Below are 23,111 nucleotides of genomic sequence, written 5' to 3'. Positions count from 1 at the left end.
CAAAGACGGAACAAATGCTCAAGGCTATATATTAGGATCGTAAACAGAAAAATGTAGGTCAACCTCGCAAAACTCAAGTCTGGGGTGGCTTTCCTCCGATTGGCCGCGTGAACGGGAAACTGATAGATGATTGGCCCTTTTTAGCTCTGCCTCACCCACTTTGACGAATCAACTTCCTTGATTGTAGGGCGTCAACGCGGGAATGGCTCTTTTCTGCGTTCTGATTGGCTGACAGACTTTCATTGCCGTGTTTAATAACATTTATTACATAAGCCAAGCGAGACTAGTGAAAGGAGTGTTGTGCGGCAGCTATCCAAAAAGACGACATAATTGGGACAGAATTGGCGTCTAAAGGTAAACGGGGGATAAACAATTGTACAAGAAATACTCATAAGGTGGAAATATATGTTGTTGTCATGTTTTTCTCTTAAATTGAGAGGCATTCGTCGAAGCTTGTTGGTCGGCTAACTATTGCTAACAGCTAAGAAACATGCCAGTCATGCTGTAAGACGTTAGGTAATGTATTAAAGTTGACTTTCTCTTGTGTATTCTAGCTAAATATGTGCTTCGTTTGTATAATTCAATAACAATGGAGAACGTACGGTTTTCAAAAGTGAATGAAATGCTAACGTTAGCCGAATGACTTCATTCGTTCATTGAAGTACTACACGCAACTTTTTTCAGTTTCCTCGACGAATTATACAAAAAAGGTATAAATGACTAAATAGACGAAAACAGAATAACTACAGGTTCCCTTTTTCATTTAAAAAATGTCATGTAATGTTGCCGATGTCTTATTAATTTAAAGAAATGTATAAAACTTATAAAGACCGATTAAAACAATTGCTAATTAGATGCTCAAGAACGGCTGTGTTAACAATGTCTTTGAATGGGTCTTGACTATCAATTTTTAAAAGCAGTAATTTAAACCATTTTTTAGTATTTTTTTTAACCAAATTTGTTTTAATCTGAGCCCAAGTTTTAACAGTAATAACATTTTTCGGTCATGTCTTCTTAAAAGTCAGATTTTGAACATTTGCCCATGTTTCAGGTGAACCCATCGGTCCGCTTCTCCACTATTCCCGCCGTTAGGGTGATGTCAATCACCCGTCTCGCCCGCCTGGCCAGCGGCAGCGGACCCCTGGTCGGCCTCCCCCGAATGGCAGCAGTGTCCCTCTGCCCCAGACGTCTCCACGCCCCTTCGGACGAGCGTCGCAGCGGCACGCGCTTTGACGCGGACAGTAGCGGGCGCCCCACAACTTGGGACTCCTTCGGCATCTGGGACAACCGCATTGACGAGCCCATCTTGTTGCCATCCAGCATTCGCTACGGCAAGCCCATCCCTAAGGTCAGCCTATCCAAGGTGGGCTGCGCCTCACTGATTGGCCGGCGCAAGGAGAACGAGGACCGCTTCCGTCTCTCGCAAATCAACAACAACCTGATCTACTTCGCCGTCTTTGACGGACATGGCGGGCCTGGCGCCGCTGATTTTTGCCACCGCTACATGGAGACGTTTATCAAGTAAGAATGCCATATAAAGTGTTTATCTGGCAACCTAAAAGTTGTGTGCTTTATTTTTGTCCACTTTGTAGTACCGCTTTTGCCCACCAGTCTTGGATAAAAGAGTTCCATTCATTCATTTTCTAAACTGCTTCTCCTCAAAAAGGTTGTGGGGGGTGCTGGAGCCTATCTCAGCCAACTACAGAGACCAGCCAATTGCAGGCCACAAGGAGACAAGCAACCACTAATAGCTCTGGGGCAGTTTAGCTAGTTAGCTTAGCCTAGCGTGGATGTTTTTGGGATGTGGGAGGAAACTGGAGTGCCCATAGAAAACCCATGCAAGCCCAGGGAGTAGTTAAAGACTTTATTTTGATGAATTTTGTTGTTTCAGGGACCTGGTGGCAGACGAGGGAAATCTGGAAGTCGTCTTAACTCGAGCTTTCCTGGAAGTGGATTCAGCTTTAGCCGAGAATTTGCAGCACTCTTTCGACGGTAGGTTGAGCACAAATCTTATTTCTTAGTCTTACCGCCATGTTATCCTTCATGTTAAAACTAATACATGTCATGGTAATTTAGTTGTGTTTACGTACCAATAAATTTATGTGTTCATAGAGATACTAATATTGATAAAATGTCTTAAAAAGGGCACAATATCAACTAGATCAGTGCCATTTTTCTTGACTTTAACCACGACGCAATACATCACAACGTCAGTTTGAGCATTTGTTGCTCGATCCGATCCATTTCGACTGGGACCGATGACCAGTCGAATGGATTGGACGCGGCGGAGGCCCTGAAACGTTAGGTTATGTTAACCGCAGTTTACGTGGCACCCTCGGGGGGGCGCCGCGCTGTGTGCTATGTCCCAATATGCCTGTGTGTTTGTGCATGTTATCTATGGCAGCTCAGAGCTGGAGACACGGATGTGGATGACGAGGGGCTAGATTTTGAAGGCGAGAGTCCAGCGGGTCCTAAATCCTGGACTTCTGGAAGGTTCCCTATCTTTCTCTCACTCTCCCAACCCTCACCCCTTTTCTCCCCCCTCTCTCTCTGAATGAGCGTACACGAGATGTATTTTTTTTGGCCTGTCGGTTAAGCTATTTACTGTTTTGCGAACATTTATGACGTAAATGTGAAAATTCAATTTTTAATTTAATGTAACTATCATGGTTTTCCAATTAAAGGCAGATTTTTTTTGCTAATTTCAGAATTCGATGAGTGACAAAATGATCGACAGTTTTTGTTGTTGTTTTTTTAAATGGAAAATTTGCCTAAAATTGGTCAAAAACGTTATTTTTTGTGTTTTATTGAATATTTTTTTGATAAATGGAATAAATTAATATGGTCAGAATTCTGACCTCATTTACTTTTTAAAACACCAGAAAATTAGTCAGACTTTTTTAAAATGTGTTTTTAATGAACAATAAATTATGCTAATTTTTTTTTTAATGTAAATAACCATTTAATTCGGTTAAGAAACAGAATTTTATGCTTTTTTTAATGCTGCAAATACGTCATATTTGCATTAGCATGCGACGCTAAGCATTTTAAAATGTGCATTCAACTCTTCAAACCTTCCTATCACCGTCGTACACCGTGCGGGCGTAGACCCCGCCCACTTCTTATCTCATTGCGCGTGAGTGGTTGAGATTCCCGTCGATTTCCACCTCTCACGCTCGCTCTCCGTCATGTGTCCTAGAACCCGGAGCCAACGCGGGCACCACCGCCACGGTGGCGCTGCTCAGGGACGGCATCGAGTTGGTGGTGGCCAGCGTGGGCGACAGCCGCGCCATGTTGTGCCGAAAGGGCAAGGCGCTCAAGCTCACGGTGGACCACACCCCCGAGAGGAAGGATGAGAAAGACAGGTGAGTGGGCGGGGCTCTGGCTTCTTGACCATTCCATAGCGTAACCTTCTCTCGTGACCACGCCCTCTGAAAAAAATGTTTTTATTTTGGATGCAGGATCAAAAGGAGCGGCGGTTTCATCACTTGGAACAGTTTGGGGCAGTCCAACGTCAATGGCAGATTAGCCATGACGCGAAGCATCGGCGACTTTGACTTGAAGGACATGGGCGTCATCGCCGAACCAGAAACCAAAAGAGTGTCGGTATGTTGAGGAAATACCTTGATAATTTTTTTATGATAAGATATACATGATGTTTATCAAAATTTATGAAATACTACTGTTTTAAAATGTTGTATTTTCCTTCAGTTTTTGAGAATATTAACGTATGAGGTATAAATTAATGTGTATAAATATTATTGTATACTATATATAATTTATTGGTGTATAATTATTTGCGTGGTAGAGCCAGTACAAGTCGAACAATAGCTAAGTAGTAGTGTAACAATGTGTATATATTATACCGTATAAACACATAGATTGTTTCAACTTTTTTTTTACTATGTTAAAAGTTGTATGCCTTGAATGTTTTTTTTAATCTGATAACAAAATACTGAAGTACACAAAAAAGTATTGATCTAAAAAAAACAAAGGTTTTCCCTTTATTTTTTTCACTAGAAAATTCATTTGATTTTAATTGTTGTTATACAATATGTTCCCACAAGGCGGCGACAAAGCCACAGACAAGTAATTCCAGTCAATGAAACAAGACCAATAACGACAATTTTCTCCAACTTATTTCTTTTTTCCTTCCAAATTACTTATTTAATTTTTCCCTTACTTATTTATTTATTTTTTCCTCCCTCCCTTACTTATTTATTTATTATTTTCCTTCCAGCTGAGCCACGTTCATGACTCCTTCCTTGCACTCACCACCGATGGCATCAACTTCATCATGAACAGCCAGGAGATCTGCAACGTCATCAATCAGTGTCACGACCCCAAGGAGGCGGCGCAACGTATTTCCGAGCAGGTACGAGCCGCCGTCCACGCACCCTCCTATGAAAGTAAACGCCGTGTCCCCCTGCAGGCTCTCCAGTACGGCTCAGAGGACAACAGCACCATCATGGTAGTACCTTTCGGCGCTTGGGGCAAACACACCAGCTCGGACAGCGGCTTCTCCTTCAGCCGGAGCTTCGTATCCAGCGGGCGCTGGGCGTAGCGCCCGCCCAGGACGCCCCCGGGTCTGGCGACCTTTCAAGCAAGTGCAATAGTCCACTTGCCGTCCGCCACGGGAGACGGGCCGTCCCTTTTTTTCGACGGGAGGTGGCGTCTCCCGCCGTGGACGGTAAGCCACGAGTTAAAACGGGATAAGAAACGAACACGTGATAACTGCTGCGAGAGCTAGATTCCAAAAGCGTGCACTAAAAAAGGTACGTGGTTATCCTTTGTGATGGGAATTAGCTTGTCAGTTCGGTAGGAAAGAGTAGAAGCTCGAAAGTTATGCTTGTCAGAAAAACAAGGTTCATTACTCTAAAAGTGGGCTTTTATCCTATATCATAGAAATTAGCTTGTCATGCTAAGAATTAGCATTGAACGTATCAGTCTAATACGGTTAAGTTGGAAACATTGGAATCTTTAAAGTTACATTTTTGTTACAAAAAAACAACAACTACAGAATCAGGAACATTTTGTTTGGGTTCTTAAGTACTCTAAAAGTAAGTTTTTATCCTTTATGACAGAAATTAGCTTGTTATGCTAAGAATTAGCATCTAACTTGATTTAATTGGAAACAGTTGAATTTACAAAGTTATATTCGTGCTAAAAAAGCTTTTGCTTTGTTATTATGTTTTTTTTTTGGCTACTTCAGTACAAAATACCGAAAACGTTGTATATTCCGTCAAATTATGTATTCACGAAACCCCGCACCAAAAAATAGACCATTGTTATTGACTCGTTCTTATAATGTTACCAGAAAAATAGTTTTATAATAGTATACTTTTATGGAAAATGGGTCTTTTAAAGGGAATACATTTGTAAATTGAATGATCAAAATTATTTTTCGTGTTTTAGAACAATCATTTTTTTCTTTTTGTCATCAATGATTACTTGAAAATTTATCTTTTAAGAGTCATATTTCTTTTAAAATATAACCCGGCTTTAAAAAAGTATGTTTCACCCCCCCCCAAAACTATTTTTTTAGATTATTGTTGATAGTTGACGAGTTCATGTAATGTTACGGTTCACATTTTATAAGGATTCTTTAAAAAAATTGTACATTTAAGTTAAAAATGGCTGTTTAGCAGAAATAAAATGATTTTTAATTTTTTCAATACATTTAATAACAATAATATCTTTTAAAACGCTTAGAGAGGAGTCAAATATTATTAAAAGTAAGAAATTTAAAAGACAATCTTAAATTTAACCAGAAAAATACACCAACATGGGAAAAAAATGGATTTAGCTTGAAATCAAACCAAATTAGACACTTTTAATTTCCATATTTCATATCTGGTGTTTGTCCCTGTACGACTAAAAACCGTTTCTACCTTTTCCTAGCGAGGCGCTAGCGTCCCACAAACCATTTTGCACAGTCTAGCGCGCTAACAAGCGTCTTTATTTTTTTGCCAAAACGTTCTTACGAGCCAACCTGACATTTCTTTACATGTATTTTTTTTCTAATGGCGACTTAGGCGAGCCATATTGAAAAAATGTACACCTTACTATTGTGTAAATAGGTACTATTTATGAAAAACTCTTGTTTGACTTGCTAATTGACGCACACCCCATGTTTTAATTTTTAATTTATCCATGGGTGTTTGTAAATATGCAAACAAGGTAACCTCATTTCAAAAAGACTCGTCTGTGAACATCACTGTTACGATTTTTTTGTTTGTTTTTGTTTTGTTTTTAATGACAGTATCACTGTTACATGTGAATGTATACATGGGACGGGTTGTATATAGTGGATATTATCATTAAATATTTGGTTCTTGAAATTGATTTTTTTGGTTTGTTTTTGTTTTGGGGGCTATTTTTGTTAGCGCTGGATGCTAATGGGTGGAAAGGGGAAAACTGATGGGTGGAAAAGGGAAAAAGTGACTGGAATAGAGTGGAGAATGGAGAAAAAAATGGAAATTCTTGGTCATGGGGTGAGTATCTTTTGGAAAAGTTAGTGAGTGGTGAGCCAAGGGTTAAAAGCCGTACGCCTCGCTGACCTTTGTTTCGGATATTTCCTCAGATCGGGCTCACTTGACCGGCGCCTCTCGGCCGAGCAAGCCAACGAGCCAACGGTGGGTGAGTCATTTTTATGCCATATTTCACTTTGAAAGATGCCAAATGGCAATGGAAAAGAAAGATTTCTGTTCATTTTGGATTTTTTTTCTTCTGAAATGAACATGTTAATGTTTGTGTTGTGTTTTGTTAAGTGGAGAGCTTTTGTTATGGGCTAAATTAAATGAGATATACTTTTTTTATTGGATAAAAATAGTAGTTAGGTACATGGTAAAGTTTTTTTTTTAGAAGCTTGCTGGGATATTGCATTTTAATGTTTTAAATTGGCAAGAAGAAATAGGCTGAAATGGTTGGAATATGTTAAGCAAAATATGATTGAAAATTGGTGGAAAAATTATTTTTTGATCAAATCATAGTGTGTCGAAAATTCTAAATTGTTACAATCTGAAGGATGATCATCATTTTTGGGCCAATAAATAATACAAGTAAAATTAATTATAAACAAAACCAGTTGAATTTTATTTAATGAAAAAGAGTCAGTATAAATAATGAAATAAAAATGTTACTTTTGAAAAACAAGAAAATGAACAAATTTAAATCACAAATCTCTTTCTAATATCTTGAAATATTTCTCTATTTTTCATAGAAGCGTAAACCAAAATACCTCAAAAACGACAACAATAGTCTTTATTTATTTTGTCACTTTTCCACCCAATTTACAAGCAACTTTTATTGCGTCTTTGCATACCTGAAAATCACTTTTACTTTTCTAGAAGAAGCGATGGAGCGCGGCTGTGGTGGCGCTCACGTCAACCTAGCCATGCTGGACGAGGCGGACGGCAACGGGGCGGTCGCCGCGGCGACGCCGGAGCCACCGGCCGCCGGCGCCACTGTCAGCTTCCACGACGTGCGCTACCAGCTCCGTGCCTCAGGCGGCTTTCTATGCCGAAAAAGGGACCTTCCTCGACAGATTCTCAGTGACCTCAAGTAAGTAAACTTTTTTTAAAAAAAAAATATTCATGACATTACAAAAAAAAATGGAAGAAAATCAAGGACGTCCAGCTTAATTTATTTAATAAGGGGACAATACATATTAATGATTAATATTAATTTGATCCAACACTTTCTGCTAAAGTCGTTTTACGACTGTAAATATAAATATATACTGTGTTACGGTAGTACTGTATATGTATTTTTTTAATATAACTCAGGATTATTTAGTTATTTTCATTTTTGGGACATTTCTATTATAAACATTTATAGTCATTTTGTATATTAGGGAAAAAATATTTCAATGTTTATGAATAATTTAGGCATTAATCACTGCATATTTTTTATATTTTCTATGAAAATAATTTTTAATAGTTTTGGAAATTGTCCATTACAAAAGTGTGTATTTATGTGTAATTTGTGAGCTTTCTGTCCTTTTTGAATAAAATTATAACATTATTTTATAAATTCTATTGATTAATCTTCCATAATTAGCCCCAAAATGGCATACTTTCATAACAGAAAAAATTATATCATATTATGATAGCAAAATTGTAAAACGTTAATCCTTGAACTTCTTTGGATCATTAAATTTAAAAAGCCTTCACTTTAATATTATTCATACTATATGCTTTTATTTATTTATTTTTAATAACTACATTTTTTTTAAGTAGCGTCTTTGTTGGGGCTAGACGTCCAATCCGATGAGACCGGGAGGGCGCAAAAGATCGAGCGTTCCCATTGGAGACGCATTAGACATTTCTCCACGTCAATGGCACTTATTGGAATTGGCCCCGCCCCCCATTTGAGACTCATTTGGCGTAAACGAGGCCCACAAACCACGAGTTTGACGCCCTTGACTGGATTCTCATTAAGATGGCGTGTGGTGTTTCCCATGCAAGAATGAATGATTCCTTGCATTCATCATATGATATTAAGCACGGTTTCCCGCTTATAATCTCTGGGCCAAGTCGCCCGTTTTCCAAGAGGAGGCATTAAAACGCCGTCACGTGACCACAGTGATTCCAGCTTTTCATTCCTTTTTTCCCCTCCACACTTTTGTGTGTGTGAACTCTTTGGCCACCAAAATACTTTTGTAATATTCAATCCGGCAGCTCAATCAAAATAAAATTATGATGGAATTTGGTTTAGCGTTAAAAAAAATGGATAGAAATTTGCTTCAGATCGGTGGATTAGTGGTCAATCGACCCGCCTCGCGATTTTGGGGTCGAGGGTTTGATCCCAGGTAAGTTGGTGGCTAAAAAATGGTTATGCTAAGCTAATTTAGCCCTTTAAATTACCTCTGTGTATGATTTTTTTTTGGTTTTTAATCAAATTTTATGTACTCAACATTTTTTTCCATTAAAAAAATTGAATGAAATTTAATGTATTCATCATTTTTTTTTTTTTGGTCCTGCAGCGGAATCATGAGGCCCGGCCTGAACGCCATCCTCGGACCGACTGGAAGCGGAAAGTCATCGTGAGTACAGTTTGGTTAAAAAAAAGTAAAAAATAAATTTAAAAAAAATGTCCAAATTATTCCAATTTTTTATTTTTTTTAAACTAGGTTTTTGGACATTCTGGCCGCAAGAAAGGACCCCTGCGGTCTCTCCGGGGAGGTTCTCATCGACGGGGCGCCGCAACCACCTAACTTCAAGTGTTTGTCGGGCTATGTGGTCCAGGTACTTCTTATCTGTTCTTATCCAGATAAAATAACAATTAAAAAAATAAATAATGACCAAGAGGCTGACCGCCAAAGTTGCCAAATATGACAATTTTCCTGTAATTTACAACACCACTTTTTACACATTTACCAAATACGCATTTTGTAGCAAAACTATGCGAGAAAAATCAAGAAATGTTAGATTTTTCTTCAGCAATTTATATAGAAAAGAAGTTAAATGTTAGTGTTAGTTTTTGGCTGACTTTTAAAAAAATGCAACATTATTTTCTAAATTAATTTAGCATTTTACTTGTGATCAAAACATTCCATTATTTTGAAAGTTGTTGTTTCAAGCAGTGTTGACGTGTGTTAGCTAAAACAAAAATATGGAATTATACATAGTTGATTAGCTCTTTCTTTCTAAGAATTAATTACCTATTTAAAAATTATTTTTTGTACGCGTTCTGGGAAAAAGCCACTTTGACAAAGTCCCACAAAATGTGAAAAATTCTCATTTTTCTTCCCATTTTTCCCCCCTAGGACGACGTAGTGATGGGTACATTAACCGTACGTGAAAATCTGCGCTTCTCCGCCGCTCTACGCCTTCCCGCAGGCGTATCAGAGCGCGAAAAAGACTCTCGAGTGGACCAAATGATCGCAGAACTGGGCTTGAGCAAAGTCGCCGACTGCGAAGTGGGCGCTTGGACCACTCGCGGCGTGTCAGGCGGCGAAAGGAAGCGTACCAACATCGGGATGGAGCTAATCATCGACCCACCCGTGCTCTTCTTGGACGAGCCCACCACGGGATTGGACGCCAGCACCGCCAATTCGGTGCTGCTCTTGCTTCGCAGGTAAGAATGGATGGCGGCGAGGTACGTTTAGCCAATTAATGGATGAAATATGTCTGGTTTTTGGTGCAGGATGGCCGACCGGGGTCGAACCATCATCATGTCCATCCACCAGCCTCGCTACTCCATCTACAGACTTTTTGATGCGCTCACCTTGCTGGTGGGAGGCAAGATGGTGTACCACGGACCGGCGCCAAATGCCTTGGACTACTTTGCCGATATAGGTGAGCCTTTAATTTGTTTTTAAAGTCCGTAGACTTACATGGGAGTACACAAAGTTGCTTATTTGACCTGATTTTGCTGTTTTTCAGGGTATTCCTGTGAGCCCCACAACAACCCAGCAGACTTTTTTCTGGACGTGATCAATGGAGACTTTGCCAGCTTGGCCAAAGTCAATCTTTCTCAAGGTGATTTTTGTCAATGTCAGGTATTCACTATTCAGTCTTTTGTTTGTCCTCTTTTTTCCCTTTTCCATCATTTAGCTTTCCCACACCCATCCATTTTTTTATATTTAGACACTTGTTTTCCCTCTTAGTTTGTTTCTTCTAGCCTTTAATTTTTGTCCAGAATTTCCCTTTTCTTCCTCCATCTTCTTGGTTTTCCCTTTTCCTCCCTTTTTGAATTTTCTCTTCTCCATTCATCTCCCTTTTCCACCCTTTTTCTTACCCCCCTCCTTCCTTTGCCTTTCTCTCTCCTCTCGCCTTGATTTCCCTTAATATCAATGTCTTTTTTCCCCTTTTCCACCCTTTTTCCCTTTTCCACCCTTTTTCCCTTTTCCAACCTTTTTCCCTTTTCCAGCTCTTTTCTTATCCCCCTTCCTTCCTTTGCCTTTCGCTCTCTCTTCTCTATTCTTGTTTTCCCTTATTCCTAATAATGTTTTCCCCCATCCACCCTTTTTGTTTTCCCACATCCACCCCTTTTTGTTTTCCCACATCCACCCCTTTTTGTTTTCCCTTTTCCACCCTTTTTCCCTTTCCCATTCCCGCCCCCCGGACCCAGCAAACGTCACTTAACGACCTCCTCCATTTTAGATTTCGACCCCACATCATCGGTCTCGCGCCCGTCTACGGAGGAGCGCCTGGCATCGGAATACAAAAAAAGCAGCTACTACGGCGACACGCTAACCCAACTGGCCGGCATCACCCAGGACAAAAAGCGCTCGCCGTCAACCTCGCCACCCCCCCGCGCCGTCACCTACAACACCTCATTCGGGCAACAGCTACGTTGGGTTCTGCGCAGAACCTTCCGGAACCTCCTGCTGAACCCGCAGACGTCGGCGGCCCAGGTAGGCGCCCGCTGGGCATCGGGCCCACTTTTCAAAGCCTTTGAGAAGTCGCCTCACTTTAAGAATTATTAACGGGCAATTGGGCCCAGATCAGAGTGGGTAACCCCTCCCCCCACCCCTTGCGCCCCCTTAATAATCCGGATCGGGGCGGCGTGGGTGCCGTAATCGGCTTTGGCGACTGCCGTGACCCGACTCTCGCCTCCCTCGGGCTCCGGTGTCACATCTGGCCCGAGCCCGGAGCCCCGCCAACGCCAACGGCCGGCCGGCCGTTGGCGTTGCGGCCGGCGCGTCACATGACGGCGTCGCCATCCGTCGCTGGGAGCTTATTGGCTGATCCCCTTCCACCCCTGGGAACCGCTTAGGCCTGTCATAATGTGTCAGTTGTCCGGATTAAAGGCCGCGCTCTTTTGCGCCTTTCTCACTCCTTCGCCGTCAAATCCGGCCGTAAGATCTCGACGCCTGGGTGAGGGAGGGCGGGGTCATGGCAGGATCGCCGTTTCTTGCTTTGAAATGTTATGCGCCTGATCAGCAAGATTAAAAAAAAAAAAATTCTGCAAGTTTTTTGGGAAAATCAACAAAAATATCAGTTTTTTTTTACTATTAGTTATATGTTTATTCAATGTCATTATTTTTTTAAATGATATGTATTACAGCATGTTTTTAAGATTCTTACAACTTTCATTTTTTATTTTTATTTTTACATAGGTTGGGGTACACATTTTCTTGGCACTAATTGTGGGCGCCATTTTCTTCCGGGTGAAAGACGACCAAAGCGGCATACAGAACAGGTGAGTAAAAAGGCAATATTGCCAATATTTTGCCTAAAATAATTAATAATTAATTAATAAAAAGCTGAAGAAGGGAAAACAAAAGTGCAGAAACAGAAAAAAAAAAGTCCAGGTGAACATTTTACGGACTTTTCTTGTCTTTTAAACTTTAAATTAAAGAAAAATATTCCTAATAAATATACGAATAATCTCCAAAAGCTAATACTTGAATATTTAGATAGTAAATGGTCTCCACAACATTTGAAAATGACGTAAAGGAGGAAAATAGAGCCTTTTGTGTGTGTGTATATATAATGCAATTTTATATACAGCTCAAGGGTTAATAATGTTGAATGTACAGAATGCATAAACTGGGCTATAAGCATAGCATTGCATTGCATTGCATTCTTTTATGTGGCCTGAGTAATCCTCTTAAACGGCACATCGCACATCCACGGGGTCACCCGGTGGAAACTCACCTCCTTTCCCTCCCTTTCCAGGATGGGGGCGCTCTTCTTCATCACCACCAACCAATGTTTCAGCACCGTGTCGGCAGCCGAACTCTTCATCGCCGAGCGCAAGCTCTTTGCGTACGTTGTTGCCCTCGTCACATAACGTCCAATGACCATGTTTTTCCCGTCTAAAAAGAATAACCCATCTTTTTTTGTCAGACACGAGTACATCAGCGGTTACTACAGAGTGTCCGTGTACTTCTTGTCCAAGGTTTTGTCCGACATGGCCTTGCGGACCTTCACTTCCGTCCTTTTCAGTTGTGGCGTTTATTTTACCATCGGTAGGTAGGCGGGCTCTAAACCAACTCTCCCCGAGACGCCTCCTTGAGGACTTTATCGTTTTATCCAGGGTTGAAGCAGGGCGCCTCGGCCTTTGCCGTCTTCACCATGACGGTGACGCTAGTGGCGTACGCGGCCACCGCCTTGACCATGGCCATTTCGGCGGATCAGACGGAGGTGGCGCTCGCCAATGTCTTCCTGACCATCACTTTTGTCTTCATGATGGTGAGGGTGTTGGATAGGTCCGATGGCAAAGTGTTTTTGTATTTTTTATTGATTTTTTTTGTTGGGGTAGATCTTTTCAGGTCTCCTGGTCAACCTTCCGAGTATTGTGGACTGGCTGGCTTGGCTCAAGTACTTGAGTATTCCTCGCTATGGGCTCGCGGTGAGTGTGGGGTGACCTGCTTTTTGTTTCAAAATTAGCTGTTGTTTTTTTAATGATATATTTTTTATACGTTTTAAGTTTTTGCGCTTGTATTTTTTTTTTAAATTGTGTTTAAAAAGTATTTTTTTGTGTGTGTGGTTGACTGAATTTATAGAACTGGCACTAAAGATTTAACTTTTTTTTTATAGGTTTTATTTTGTTTTTTAATTATTTGTCTTGTCAATAATTCATATAATTACATTTTGTACTTGATACAATATCATATACATTTTTACAATTTTATCTATATATTATGTATGTTTTGTTTAACTTTTACCTGTTCAGACCTTGAAGATGTATTTATTTAATTATTAAATTATATAGTATTCACGTTTTTTTCTGTTAATTCATTTTTTTTTTTTTTTTTTTTTTTTTTGTGACGATGACTGTATACTTTGCAATCTTCCAGGCTCTTAAAATCAACGAGTTTGTGGGCTTAAACTTCTGCCAGAACGCGACCACCTCCGCCACTGTCGTCGTTGCCGACGGCAACTGCAGCTCGTCAACTGCCGGACCGACGTAAGTGGGGCTAAAAAGGGGGCGTTTCCTTTTCCCCATATTTTTCCTGAGTCGTGTCTTTTGTTTTAGGTGCACGGGAGAGCAGTACCTGGACTATTTGGGCATCCGCTATGACAGCTGGGGATTGTGGGAAAACCACTTGGCCTTGCTCATCATGGCCGCCATCTTCCTCTTGATTTCTTACGTCAAACTTCGCTACGTCAAGAAGTTCACTTAACAGTGAGAAAAGTCTTCATATATTATATATAACTTTTTTTCTTAGTCATTTAAACAGCACTTGTAGGTTAAAATTACTTGTTTTATGATTATTATTGCACTTTATATATTCTATTTATCAATATATTCATGTATAAATATGGTGTGTTTTTTTAATGTTTTTAGGATCGCAAAATGACCTTGTTTTTGCATTTAAATATTATTTTGCACTTAAATTAGCTCTATAAATATGTAATATGATAAAAATATTTTCCAACACTCAGAAATCAAAAGTATGATACAAAAAAATCCCAAATAATTGTTTAATTGAATAGTAGAGCATAAAAATTATATAAATTCAATTAGAAAAAATAAAATGTGGAATATAATTTAGAAATCACTTGTAAAAAAAATAATTATCAAAATAGTACAGTATATATAGTATAATAGTTTCGTGGGTTATTACTACAGCAATTTTGGTTAATAATAAATAATGAATAATATGATTTTGATGTATAAAAAATTATACAATACAAATTAAATTCACCACACGCTTTGTCTCCAATTAAAAATGTCCCAAGCACTCCTTTATTTGATAAACACAATTAAAAAAGGATAAAATATTAAGGCATAGGGTAAAATATAAATGCATGGGCTTCCCATGAACACTAGTTGCACTCCAAATCGAAGTTTGTTTCAAGTTACACGTTTTTGTGCATGTTATCATTATAATAATAATAAAAAGAAACTTCATTGGAAGCTTTGATATGACAATTGTGGATTAAAATCAACAAAAATTGAAGAAGACTGCCATTAACATCGATTTTACAATCAAGACATTTATCTTCTTCGTCGAAAAGTGGTAAACGCCCGCCCTCCTGTGGTTCAAAGTGGTAATCACGAGGCTGTGGCTTGTTAAAGGATCAATATGGAAGATTTGGACTTTAATTGTTCATGTAATGGCCCCAATATCATAACATACAATAAATGAGCAGTTTAAAATAAACATTTTCTCAATGATTAACCCCAGATGTTCCCTTTTTCTTAATTGTTTACAATGGATGACACCCAGCCAATTACCAGATAACTTCTTTGACTACTACATTAAATATACACAAAGGTGGAAGTGGATGCAGCTGGTGAGTAGACTTGTTTTCTTATTATATTCTTAAAACTAATTCAACCAAGTGTCGAATGTCGTGAACAATGTTCTGAGTGTTGTGAGCAAAGTTGCAGTAAACTGACGTTGGGTAGCTAGCAAGCGCTAGCTAACAATAGCGATGGAACCCCAGTCGAGGCTTTAACTGGCGTCGCCTATAGTATTCTATTATGTTGTTTTAATCCGAATGTTGTCCCCAAGAGTGCGTTGAACAAGTGATAAACGTGCTGTGTATTGTTTTTGTGGTGAAACTGCAGTAAAATACACTGGCGCTATAGGGTTAGCAAGCGAGCCAGCTAGCTTCCCCTTGTTGACATTTGAATGGGATACAAAACAAAAGCGTTAGCCTCAATTTGTGAGCAAAGGGGCACCATTAAAAAATCCCAGTAACAATTTGAGATGTTGAAATATTTAAATTTTGGCCACAAATCTTCCATATTGCTTGTCCAAAGCCAATTTCATTAATTATAACAACGACTTTGGCATTTTAACTAACTGTCTGCCATTTTACGTCCATTCATTCCCCCTTCAAATGGATTGGACGCCAATTTAAGATTAACACATTTAAAATCACAGCAGAGGGACAATAAGAACCACGTGATTGTATATTAAAAAAATATATTCACCAGACGGGATAACTTTTTACACATGCGCACTTGCGTCGGCACCGTCTAACGAAAGCGAAGAAGGGGGTCGTGCACGGGGTCGCGGGGTGTGGGCCGAGATGTCGTCCGACTCCCAGCGCTCCAGTTCTTCGCGGACCAGTCGCTCTTGTTCGCTACGAGCATCCGCATTCCGCTCCTCCTAGATTACGATGAAAGTGAGATTTTTTCCAACCAACCTGGGCTATCTGATCCTACCTCTGCGGCGCCCTCGAAGAGCCGCCCCAGCACGTCCCTCCTCTTGACGTTAACCCTCTCCACCGTCTCCAGCTTGACGATGACGGCGTCAATTTTGGACACGATGCTTCCTACCGAGTGCTCCATTCGGTCCACGCGCCTCACCAGGCTGTCAAAAAAAGAAGATTCGGCGTAAGTAGCGAACGCCATGGACCCAAAACGGCGTTCCCTTACACTTGGAATTCCTCGTAGGACACGCCCCCCGAGCTGCTGCCGCGGCGACGCGAGCTATGCCCGCTGTCTTCATCGTCGTCTTCCTCAGAGTCGTCTTGGGTGCGAGGGAAACCCCGAGCGACGCAGGCTCGTGTTAGCGAGGCACGCTCCAGATCCAAGTCGTCCTGGAAAAGTGACAAAATGGAGAAAATTACAACTCGGGAGTTGCAGATGGGGGGCGTTGTTGGAGGTACAGACTCGTTCTTTCTCCAGGTCGTCTCTCATCTGCTGGTGGTCGTGTTCCGTTAGCTCCTGGTCGCCATCGTGCTCGTATTTAGCGAAGATGGCCTGGATCTCGGTGTCCGAGTGGCCTTTCCTGTTCCGAAAAGGCATTATTACAGTAATCCCTCGACTATTGCGAATTCACTACTGGTGTCAAAGTGGCGGCCCGGGGGCCAAATCTGGGCCGCTGCATCATATTGTGCGGCCCGGGAAAGTAAATCATGAGTGCTGACTTTCTGTTTTAGGATCAAATTAAATTGAAGAGTATAGATGTATATTAAATTTCTTGATTTCCCCCTTTTAAATCAATAGTTGACATTTTTAATCCATTTTTTCTGTGTTTTTAGTTCAAAAATCATTTTGTAAAATCTAAAAGTATATCTTAAAAAAAGCTAAAATAAACATTGTTTTAGATCTATAAAAAACGGAATATTCAGGGCTTTTAATCCAGTTATTTTAATCCATTTCTAAAATAAAAAGCATCTAAATATTATAACTAAAATGGTCTGACACCCTGGGACTCAATTTACGTTCATTCTCACCCCTTCAAATGCTGCCGCAATTCCCCCAAATTGAGCTTCCCGCCAGCCTGCCGCAAACTCTCCGAAATGTCGTCCACCGCCGTCTTCTTCAGCCTCAGCTTCATCAGGGCTTTATCGCAACCCTGTCAAAATATGACCTCATTTTTTTAATCATTTTGGCACCCCCCGAAGACCCCGAGAAGAAGCGATCATCTCTACCTTCTTGATGAAATCACTCATCTCCATTTCGGATCTTTGCTGTGACGTATCCGCCTTCACCTCCGAGTATGTGTCGTTGATGATGGCCAGGAAAACATTCTGTGGGGGGAAATTGGCATCAGATTGTTATTCCGAAGGCTTCCAGAGGGTGGCCCTCACCATCAGAATGAAGAAGATGAAGAAGACGAAGGTACTGAAGTAGACTGGGCCCAACACCGGGTTGGCTTCCTCGATTTCCGAGAACTCAAAGTCTCCCAGGATGATGCGGAATTGAGTCAGGCTGTGGAAAAAACAGAGTTTTGAACCAATTTCTAAGGAATGGCCAGAAGATTTTTTGCATACATGCTAGCTTGGAAGCTGCTAAAGTCCTGGACTTGGGTTCCGAAGAGTAGATAGGCCAGTTGTGCGTATGCCAGGAAGATGATGAAGAACATGATGGCAAAACCCAGGAGATCTTTAGCACAGCGGGACATGGTGCCTGTCAGCTGACTCATGGTTTTGTTGAAGTTGATGAACTTGAAGAGCTGAAGAAAATGGACCAATTGGATGTCAGGTCAGGATTAGGTGAGGAACAGATTTGCTAACACGAGGAGAAATGGAATGGAAATTTTGTGATACCTCTACTTACAAAAAGTTGCCTGACTTGAATTTTTCACAAGTAGAGTCACATTCTACTTACAAAATGTTGCCCCTACTTGAATTTTTTGTAAGTAGAGTCGCATTTTACTTGCAAAATGTTGCCCCTACTTGAATTTTTCATAAGTAGAATCGCATTCTACTAACAAAATGTTGCCCCTACTTGAATTTTTCGTAAGTAGAGTCACATTTTTTCCATGTAAAAACCCTAAAATACAATTTTTGCACTAATATATATATATATATTTTTAAAATGCCAATACCGACGTACGTCAAAATGTCCAACTATCAACCAATGACTCGTTTTGTGACTTGAACATTTCTTATGTAGAGTTACACATTTGTAAGTAGAGGTACCACTGTACAGAATACTAAAATCAACCTGAGTATGACTCGCTTTTGTAAGAAAATCGATTTTTGTTTACCTTAACCCAAGAGAAGAAGACAATGACTGCCACCATGTTGTTGAACTGAAACTGCAAGTTAGCCAGCGGCTCAAAGTTAGCATAGCTACCATAGTTCTCCAACAAGGTCTTCAGTAAGTTGCTAGCCATGGCCGTCCTGGTTATGTTCATGATGATGGCCACCAGGCTCATCTGCAAATTCGGATTACAAAATTAAGGACCGTGGTGAGCGTCCACGCCGAAGACGGGGAAACATACGCCAACGATGACGGTGTCCAAGCAGTTCCACAGATTGCGGAAATAATGTAGGCGGTGTATTCGGATCTCTAGCGCCTCCTCTACGATGTAGTAAAGGATGAAGAGGCAGAAGGTGACCTCGCAAAGTCCTACAAAGTAGTCCCAGCTGGATACGTAGCGGAGGAGTCGCACGGTTTGGAAGTGCCAGGATGTCAATGTACCGCCTGTGGCTGGGAATTCCACCAACAACCTGGAAAAATAGGATGGTGAAGGGCCAAAATTCAGATGTTAAACTTCATAACTAGGCAATCAGAGATGGTAGAAAAATTGATCTTAAAATAGAAACTCATGATTTACTTTCCCGGACCGCACAAAATGAAGCGACGGGCCAGATTTAGCCCGCGGGCCGCCACTTTGACACCAGTGACTTAAGTCGTAAATAAATGTTGATTATTTTTTATCCATCTCTTTGTTTGTTGTTGTTATTTGTGCACTTGGTGGTGACATTTTAAATTTCATTATACTTGTATCATGACACCAAAATCACTCAATTTAATGACAATAAAATCAATTAAACTCTAATAAAAGTTTACCTGACGATGCAGAAAAGGTTGATGTTGGCATTGTAGACCGCAAAATCCAGGAAAACGGCTCTGGTGCCTCTATCCAGCCACAAGTTTTCTTTCAGGAAGCGTAAACGAGCCTCCGACTCCTCGGCCGTCCGGGCCAGGTCTCGGTAGTACCCCCCGCCGCCATATTTGGACACCCGTCCCCAACGAGCGCCGCCGGCGTCCACCGCGTACGTCCAGGCGCTTCCGTTGCCTGGCCCGAACGGGGCGGCGTCCTCGTTGGCGCGCGTGTATACGTCGTAGCAGTCACGCACTCGCTCGCGTAGGTCCTCGTGGACGCTACATGAGGCGTTGCGAACTTTGACCTGACGCAGACGCGGCACCCCCAGGAGGAGGTTCTCGTAGAAGATCAGGCTGTGGTTCTCGGGGAGGCTTTTGTTGTTGTACCATACTTCCCAGTACATGCCGTGGAGAAATGGTCCTTCTGTGAACTGGTAGGGGGGAGATGAGGCAAGGGGTTGTCAAATATGTGGTGCGCGGGGGTGCTCTGGCCTGACTTTGTAGCTCATTCGTACCGTAAATACAGTCAAATCAGTATTGTTGTAATTATTATTGTAAAACTATAATTTTGTGACTTCTATGTTTGACTGTGTGCTTTGCTTAATTTCTTATTTGCAGTCATATTCGTTTCTTTCGCCCCCTATAGTCAAAACGGCGCCATGACAACACAAAGTAACCAAAAAAATGTGTCGGAAATGATTCAAAATGTACAGAAAGTGACCCAAAAGTAGCTTAAAAATGGGCTCAAAGCTTATATTAGCTTTTTTTTTTTTATAGCTAACACAAACGCACGATGTTAGCTTTTTTATGGCTAAAACGAACGCATGATGTTAGCTTTTTATGGCTAACATGAACGCACAATGTTAGCTTCTTTATAGCTAACACAAACGCACAATGGTAACTTTTTTATGGCTAACAACAATGTTAGCTTTTTATGGCTAACACGAATGCACAATGTTATCTTTTTTATGGCTAACACGACTAATAGTGACTTTGAGAATCACGGAATGTACCTTCCAAAAGTCATCCATGGTCGAAAGACTCCGAAACGTGGTTGGATCTCCATGGGAAAGGGGCGTGTCCAAGAAAAGCTGCGACATGACTTTGGTGTAGTAATACATGTTGGCGCTCACCATTCCGTACGTCACTGCGTAACATTTTAAACACACACACACATACAAATATTCAAATAGGAGCTTACTTTGATTTTTTTAATATTGCATAATAATATAAAACAGGCCACTTTGATTCAAAACAAATACATGTCCAATTTTAAGAAAAAAAAGAAGCACTTCTCCAGCTCGACTAGTTAAACGTGCCAGGAAACTTTTTCCCTTCACCACAAATTGGCATTTTTTTCTGACTAAAGCAGCAAAATTAAAAGAGCAAAACCAAACCGTGACCATCCGGCACGTAATTGGATCTCCCGGTCGCGTCATTGTGAACGCTCCGTTCATTTACAGTGATTTTTCTTGTTGTTGTTGTTTTTGTCAGTTCTAAATGAGTGGAAATGTTGACTTACGGACGCAAACGGTGATGAGGAAGGCCACGTAGGTAAGCATCTCTCGCAAGACGTTGCATAGGTAGCGCTCTCGACTGCTGTCGTTGTCCTCCATCAGTTCAGTGCCCCATAGAACTGCAATTGAGACGCAAAATACAGGTTAAAAGGACATTTTGGACTAAATGTAGTCTAATTTGAGCTCTCCCAATTTGAAAACTAACAGTTTAGGTGCTGATAACAACAAAAGTTAAGATTAAACTAAAATTATCACGTCACCCTTTCCATTAATTAAGCAATAATCCAATTAAAATGAGCAAAAAGCAAAATATTGATAGTCTAATTTTACATGTCGTTTTGCTGAGTACATCATTTCCCTCTAGCGGTAAACTCGAGAAGTGCAACAGAATGCAGCCTACAGCTAAACTTGTACGAGACCAGCTTAATCATATTTTCATAACGTGTTAATGATTATAATTATTAATGTGCTGTCGTTTTTTTCAACATTAATATATGAATACAATGCACCTTGATTTTAATCCTAAAAGTGAATTTCAGCGACCAAAGTGTACTTGGAAAAAAAGTACTAGTACTTTCGCCTTATTTACAATAAATCCATTAAACAAATATAAAAATAAATTTAAAAAATTACAAGGAATATAAAGAAATGCAATTACTATGTTTAAGAAACTTTTCCAAGTAAATTTAGTGTGTCTTACTTCTAATTTTATGGAGTATTTGCTTCATACAGCTGCTGTGCTGTCCCCTTCCCCGCTGCCCATCGTCCTCACTCGGACTCGGGTAGGCACTTCCACCGTGGATGTGAGGGTTTCCACCTCCTCCACCTCCTCCAGCTCCTCCAGTTCCTCCACCACCGACATTGTAGCTACCCAGACCGCTGCTGCAGCTGCTGGTGCTCGAGGCCGTGGACGCCGACCTCCTCCCGGGGCTGGCCGGGGGCCAGTCCGCTGCCATGATCTCGTCGCCGGGCTCGAAGCCCGGATTGTCGCGGCTCCAGGCTTGTCTGGAGGGGGATAACGGAGCACCAGCGGATGTTCCTCTAGACGCCGACGTGTCGTTGTGATGCTCCCGCTGGATGTTTTCCATCTCGATACCCTCATTCACCTCGGGGGAACCCGAGGAACGGGCACTATGCTGGGGTTTTACCCGAGATGAGCTCATGGTAGTCGGACTACTTTTTCACTACGTCGCGGATGGATTTAACAGCTGGAAAATGACGACACTACTCAAAACTGATTAAAAGTTAGAAAGAACTACAAATCAAGTAAAAGAAGAAAAAAATGTTACTTATTCCAGTTGGTGAATTGGTTCATTCTTGTTCTAAAAAAAGTCGACGTCGTTGGAAAAAAAACCTTCCAAAGTAGTCCGGGCTCTAAAATGCCGTACTTTCGCCTAAAAGAAAACACTCAGAAAATTGGCTAAGAAAACTCTGAGTTGTAGTTTCGTTGTTGTTGTTCTCTTCTCAAGACGCTAATAAGATCGGCAAATCGTCGCGTTTGTGAGAAAAAGACAAGAGCGAGAAAAAAGTTCTCGTTCCGAGACAGCCATCTTGTTCATTGGCCGAACTCCCCCCCAAAAAACAGTCACATTCTCGGGTTACATGAAGAGAAAAGCATTGACTAAAATCATGGATAAAGGAGCCAAATCGTCCCTTAAAATCGTATAACTTACTTTATAACTACTAATAATAACAACTAATACTTATAACTACTTTATATTATTACCATTACTACTTAATAATTACAATTTCAGTTTAAATACTTACATTGATTTATCTATTTGTCTTTATTTTCGTGTGAATGTAACATTTTATTGTTGAAAATGTGTTTTCTCCCCTTGTATTAATTTAGATGAAGTGATATTACATCACTTAGTGTGTTGCTGATAGGTTACTATGGCAACCAACTAAATCACAATTAGCCAGTTAAAGTTTTACAAACAGTGAACCATTTGTAAACCTTGTATTAACCTGAAAATAATGTTTGTTTATTCAAATAATTGGCACACATTTCACTAAAGTTAGATACCGTGGATATTGCTGAGCGGTTGCTATGACGACCAGTTCAGTGGTCAATTTGCCAAAAGGCTGTAAAATTGGCAATTGATTCATTTTCAGCACCTCTTATCCTCACAAGTGTTGCGGGGGTTGTTTTTGTTGTTTTTTTAAATACAATTTAGATTTAAAACAAAGTTTTATGAAAGATAAATCGTATCATCATTGAGCTTGTGGGGGGAGGCCAATTTGCAAAAAAAACGTCAATAATTAGGAAATAAATTTAATAGAAACTATCACAAACACGTAATTAATACAGATGTATCCACTATAAATGTTGAAAAAGAAAAAAACAAACATACGGTTTCCAATGTTAAATTGCCGTCTGGCAGAGATTTATGG

The 23,111-nt window shown here is 40.5% G+C and overlaps 3 protein-coding genes across 3 annotated transcripts; 2 read left to right on the top strand and 1 right to left on the bottom strand.

Moving 5' to 3' along the window:
* The first annotated feature begins 224 nt into the window (after positions 1 to 224).
* ppm1kb (protein phosphatase, Mg2+/Mn2+ dependent 1Kb) lies at positions 225 to 6,345 on the top strand. Its single transcript, XM_077719417.1, has 7 exons — positions 225 to 354; positions 1,052 to 1,521; positions 1,892 to 1,992; positions 3,200 to 3,365; positions 3,462 to 3,606; positions 4,241 to 4,375; positions 4,433 to 6,345. Exons 2-7 carry the CDS (start codon positions 1,097 to 1,099, stop codon positions 4,562 to 4,564), a joined length of 1,104 nt encoding a protein of 367 aa, XP_077575543.1. The 5' UTR covers positions 225 to 354; positions 1,052 to 1,096; the 3' UTR covers positions 4,565 to 6,345.
* Positions 6,346 to 6,405: 60 nt separating this feature from the next.
* Positions 6,406 to 23,034, top strand: abcg2d (ATP binding cassette subfamily G member 2 (JR blood group)). The gene is made up of 17 exons (XM_077719421.1): positions 6,406 to 6,639; positions 7,350 to 7,563; positions 8,987 to 9,046; positions 9,134 to 9,248; positions 9,770 to 10,080; positions 10,150 to 10,301; positions 10,389 to 10,484; positions 11,109 to 11,362; positions 12,068 to 12,150; positions 12,630 to 12,719; positions 12,801 to 12,922; positions 12,991 to 13,145; positions 13,216 to 13,305; positions 13,754 to 13,863; positions 13,933 to 15,197; positions 20,692 to 20,751; positions 21,447 to 23,034. Exons 2-15 carry the CDS (start codon positions 7,358 to 7,360, stop codon positions 14,078 to 14,080), a joined length of 1,992 nt encoding a protein of 663 aa, XP_077575547.1. The 5' UTR covers positions 6,406 to 6,639; positions 7,350 to 7,357; the 3' UTR covers positions 14,081 to 15,197; positions 20,692 to 20,751; positions 21,447 to 23,034.
* pkd2 (polycystic kidney disease 2) lies at positions 15,819 to 22,282 on the bottom strand. The gene is made up of 14 exons (XM_077719413.1): positions 21,415 to 22,282; positions 20,720 to 20,833; positions 20,211 to 20,344; positions 19,162 to 19,628; positions 18,590 to 18,818; positions 18,353 to 18,523; positions 17,634 to 17,815; positions 17,451 to 17,571; positions 17,292 to 17,390; positions 17,094 to 17,215; positions 16,528 to 16,645; positions 16,291 to 16,454; positions 16,078 to 16,225; positions 15,819 to 16,021 (listed from the first exon to the last, which is right to left on the bottom strand). The coding sequence occupies exons 1-14, from the start codon at positions 21,875 to 21,877 to the stop codon at positions 15,860 to 15,862; spliced, it is 2,694 nt and encodes an 897-aa protein (XP_077575539.1). The 5' UTR covers positions 21,878 to 22,282; the 3' UTR covers positions 15,819 to 15,859.
* Positions 23,035 to 23,111: the final 77 nt, after the last annotated feature.

The sequence above is a fragment of the Stigmatopora nigra genome, chromosome 6 (assembly GCF_051989575.1).
Source record: "Stigmatopora nigra isolate UIUO_SnigA chromosome 6, RoL_Snig_1.1, whole genome shotgun sequence".
In the NCBI taxonomy this organism is placed as follows: domain Eukaryota; kingdom Metazoa; phylum Chordata; class Actinopteri; order Syngnathiformes; family Syngnathidae; genus Stigmatopora; species Stigmatopora nigra.
This window is presented reverse-complemented; position numbering and strand designations above follow the sequence as displayed.

Excerpts from the sequence above, each read along its gene's own strand:
- ppm1kb (XM_077719417.1), top strand. The coding sequence starts at position 1,097 with ATGTCAATCACCCGTCTCGCCCGCCTGGCCAGCGGCAGCGGACCCCTG. Across the intron at positions 3,607-4,240 it reads CAGAAACCAAAAGAGTGTCG|CTGAGCCACGTTCATGACTC; the intron begins GTATGTTGAGGA and ends TTTTCCTTCCAG. Across the intron at positions 4,376-4,432 it reads CGCAACGTATTTCCGAGCAG|GCTCTCCAGTACGGCTCAGA; the intron begins GTACGAGCCGCC and ends GTCCCCCTGCAG.
- abcg2d (XM_077719421.1), top strand. The coding sequence starts at position 7,358 with ATGGAGCGCGGCTGTGGTGGCGCTCACGTCAACCTAGCCATGCTGGAC. Across the intron at positions 10,081-10,149 it reads GTGCTGCTCTTGCTTCGCAG|GATGGCCGACCGGGGTCGAA; the intron begins GTAAGAATGGAT and ends TTTTTGGTGCAG. Across the intron at positions 10,485-11,108 it reads CAAAGTCAATCTTTCTCAAG|ATTTCGACCCCACATCATCG; the intron begins GTGATTTTTGTC and ends CCTCCATTTTAG.
- pkd2 (XM_077719413.1), bottom strand. The coding sequence starts at position 21,877 with ATGAGCTCATCTCGGGTAAAACCCCAGCATAGTGCCCGTTCCTCGGGT. Across the intron at positions 20,834-21,414 it reads AATACTCCATAAAATTAGAA|TTCTATGGGGCACTGAACTG; the intron begins GTAAGACACACT and ends TCTCAATTGCAG. Across the intron at positions 16,455-16,527 it reads ACGACCTGGAGAAAGAACGA|GACGACTTGGATCTGGAGCG; the intron begins GTCTGTACCTCC and ends TCACTTTTCCAG.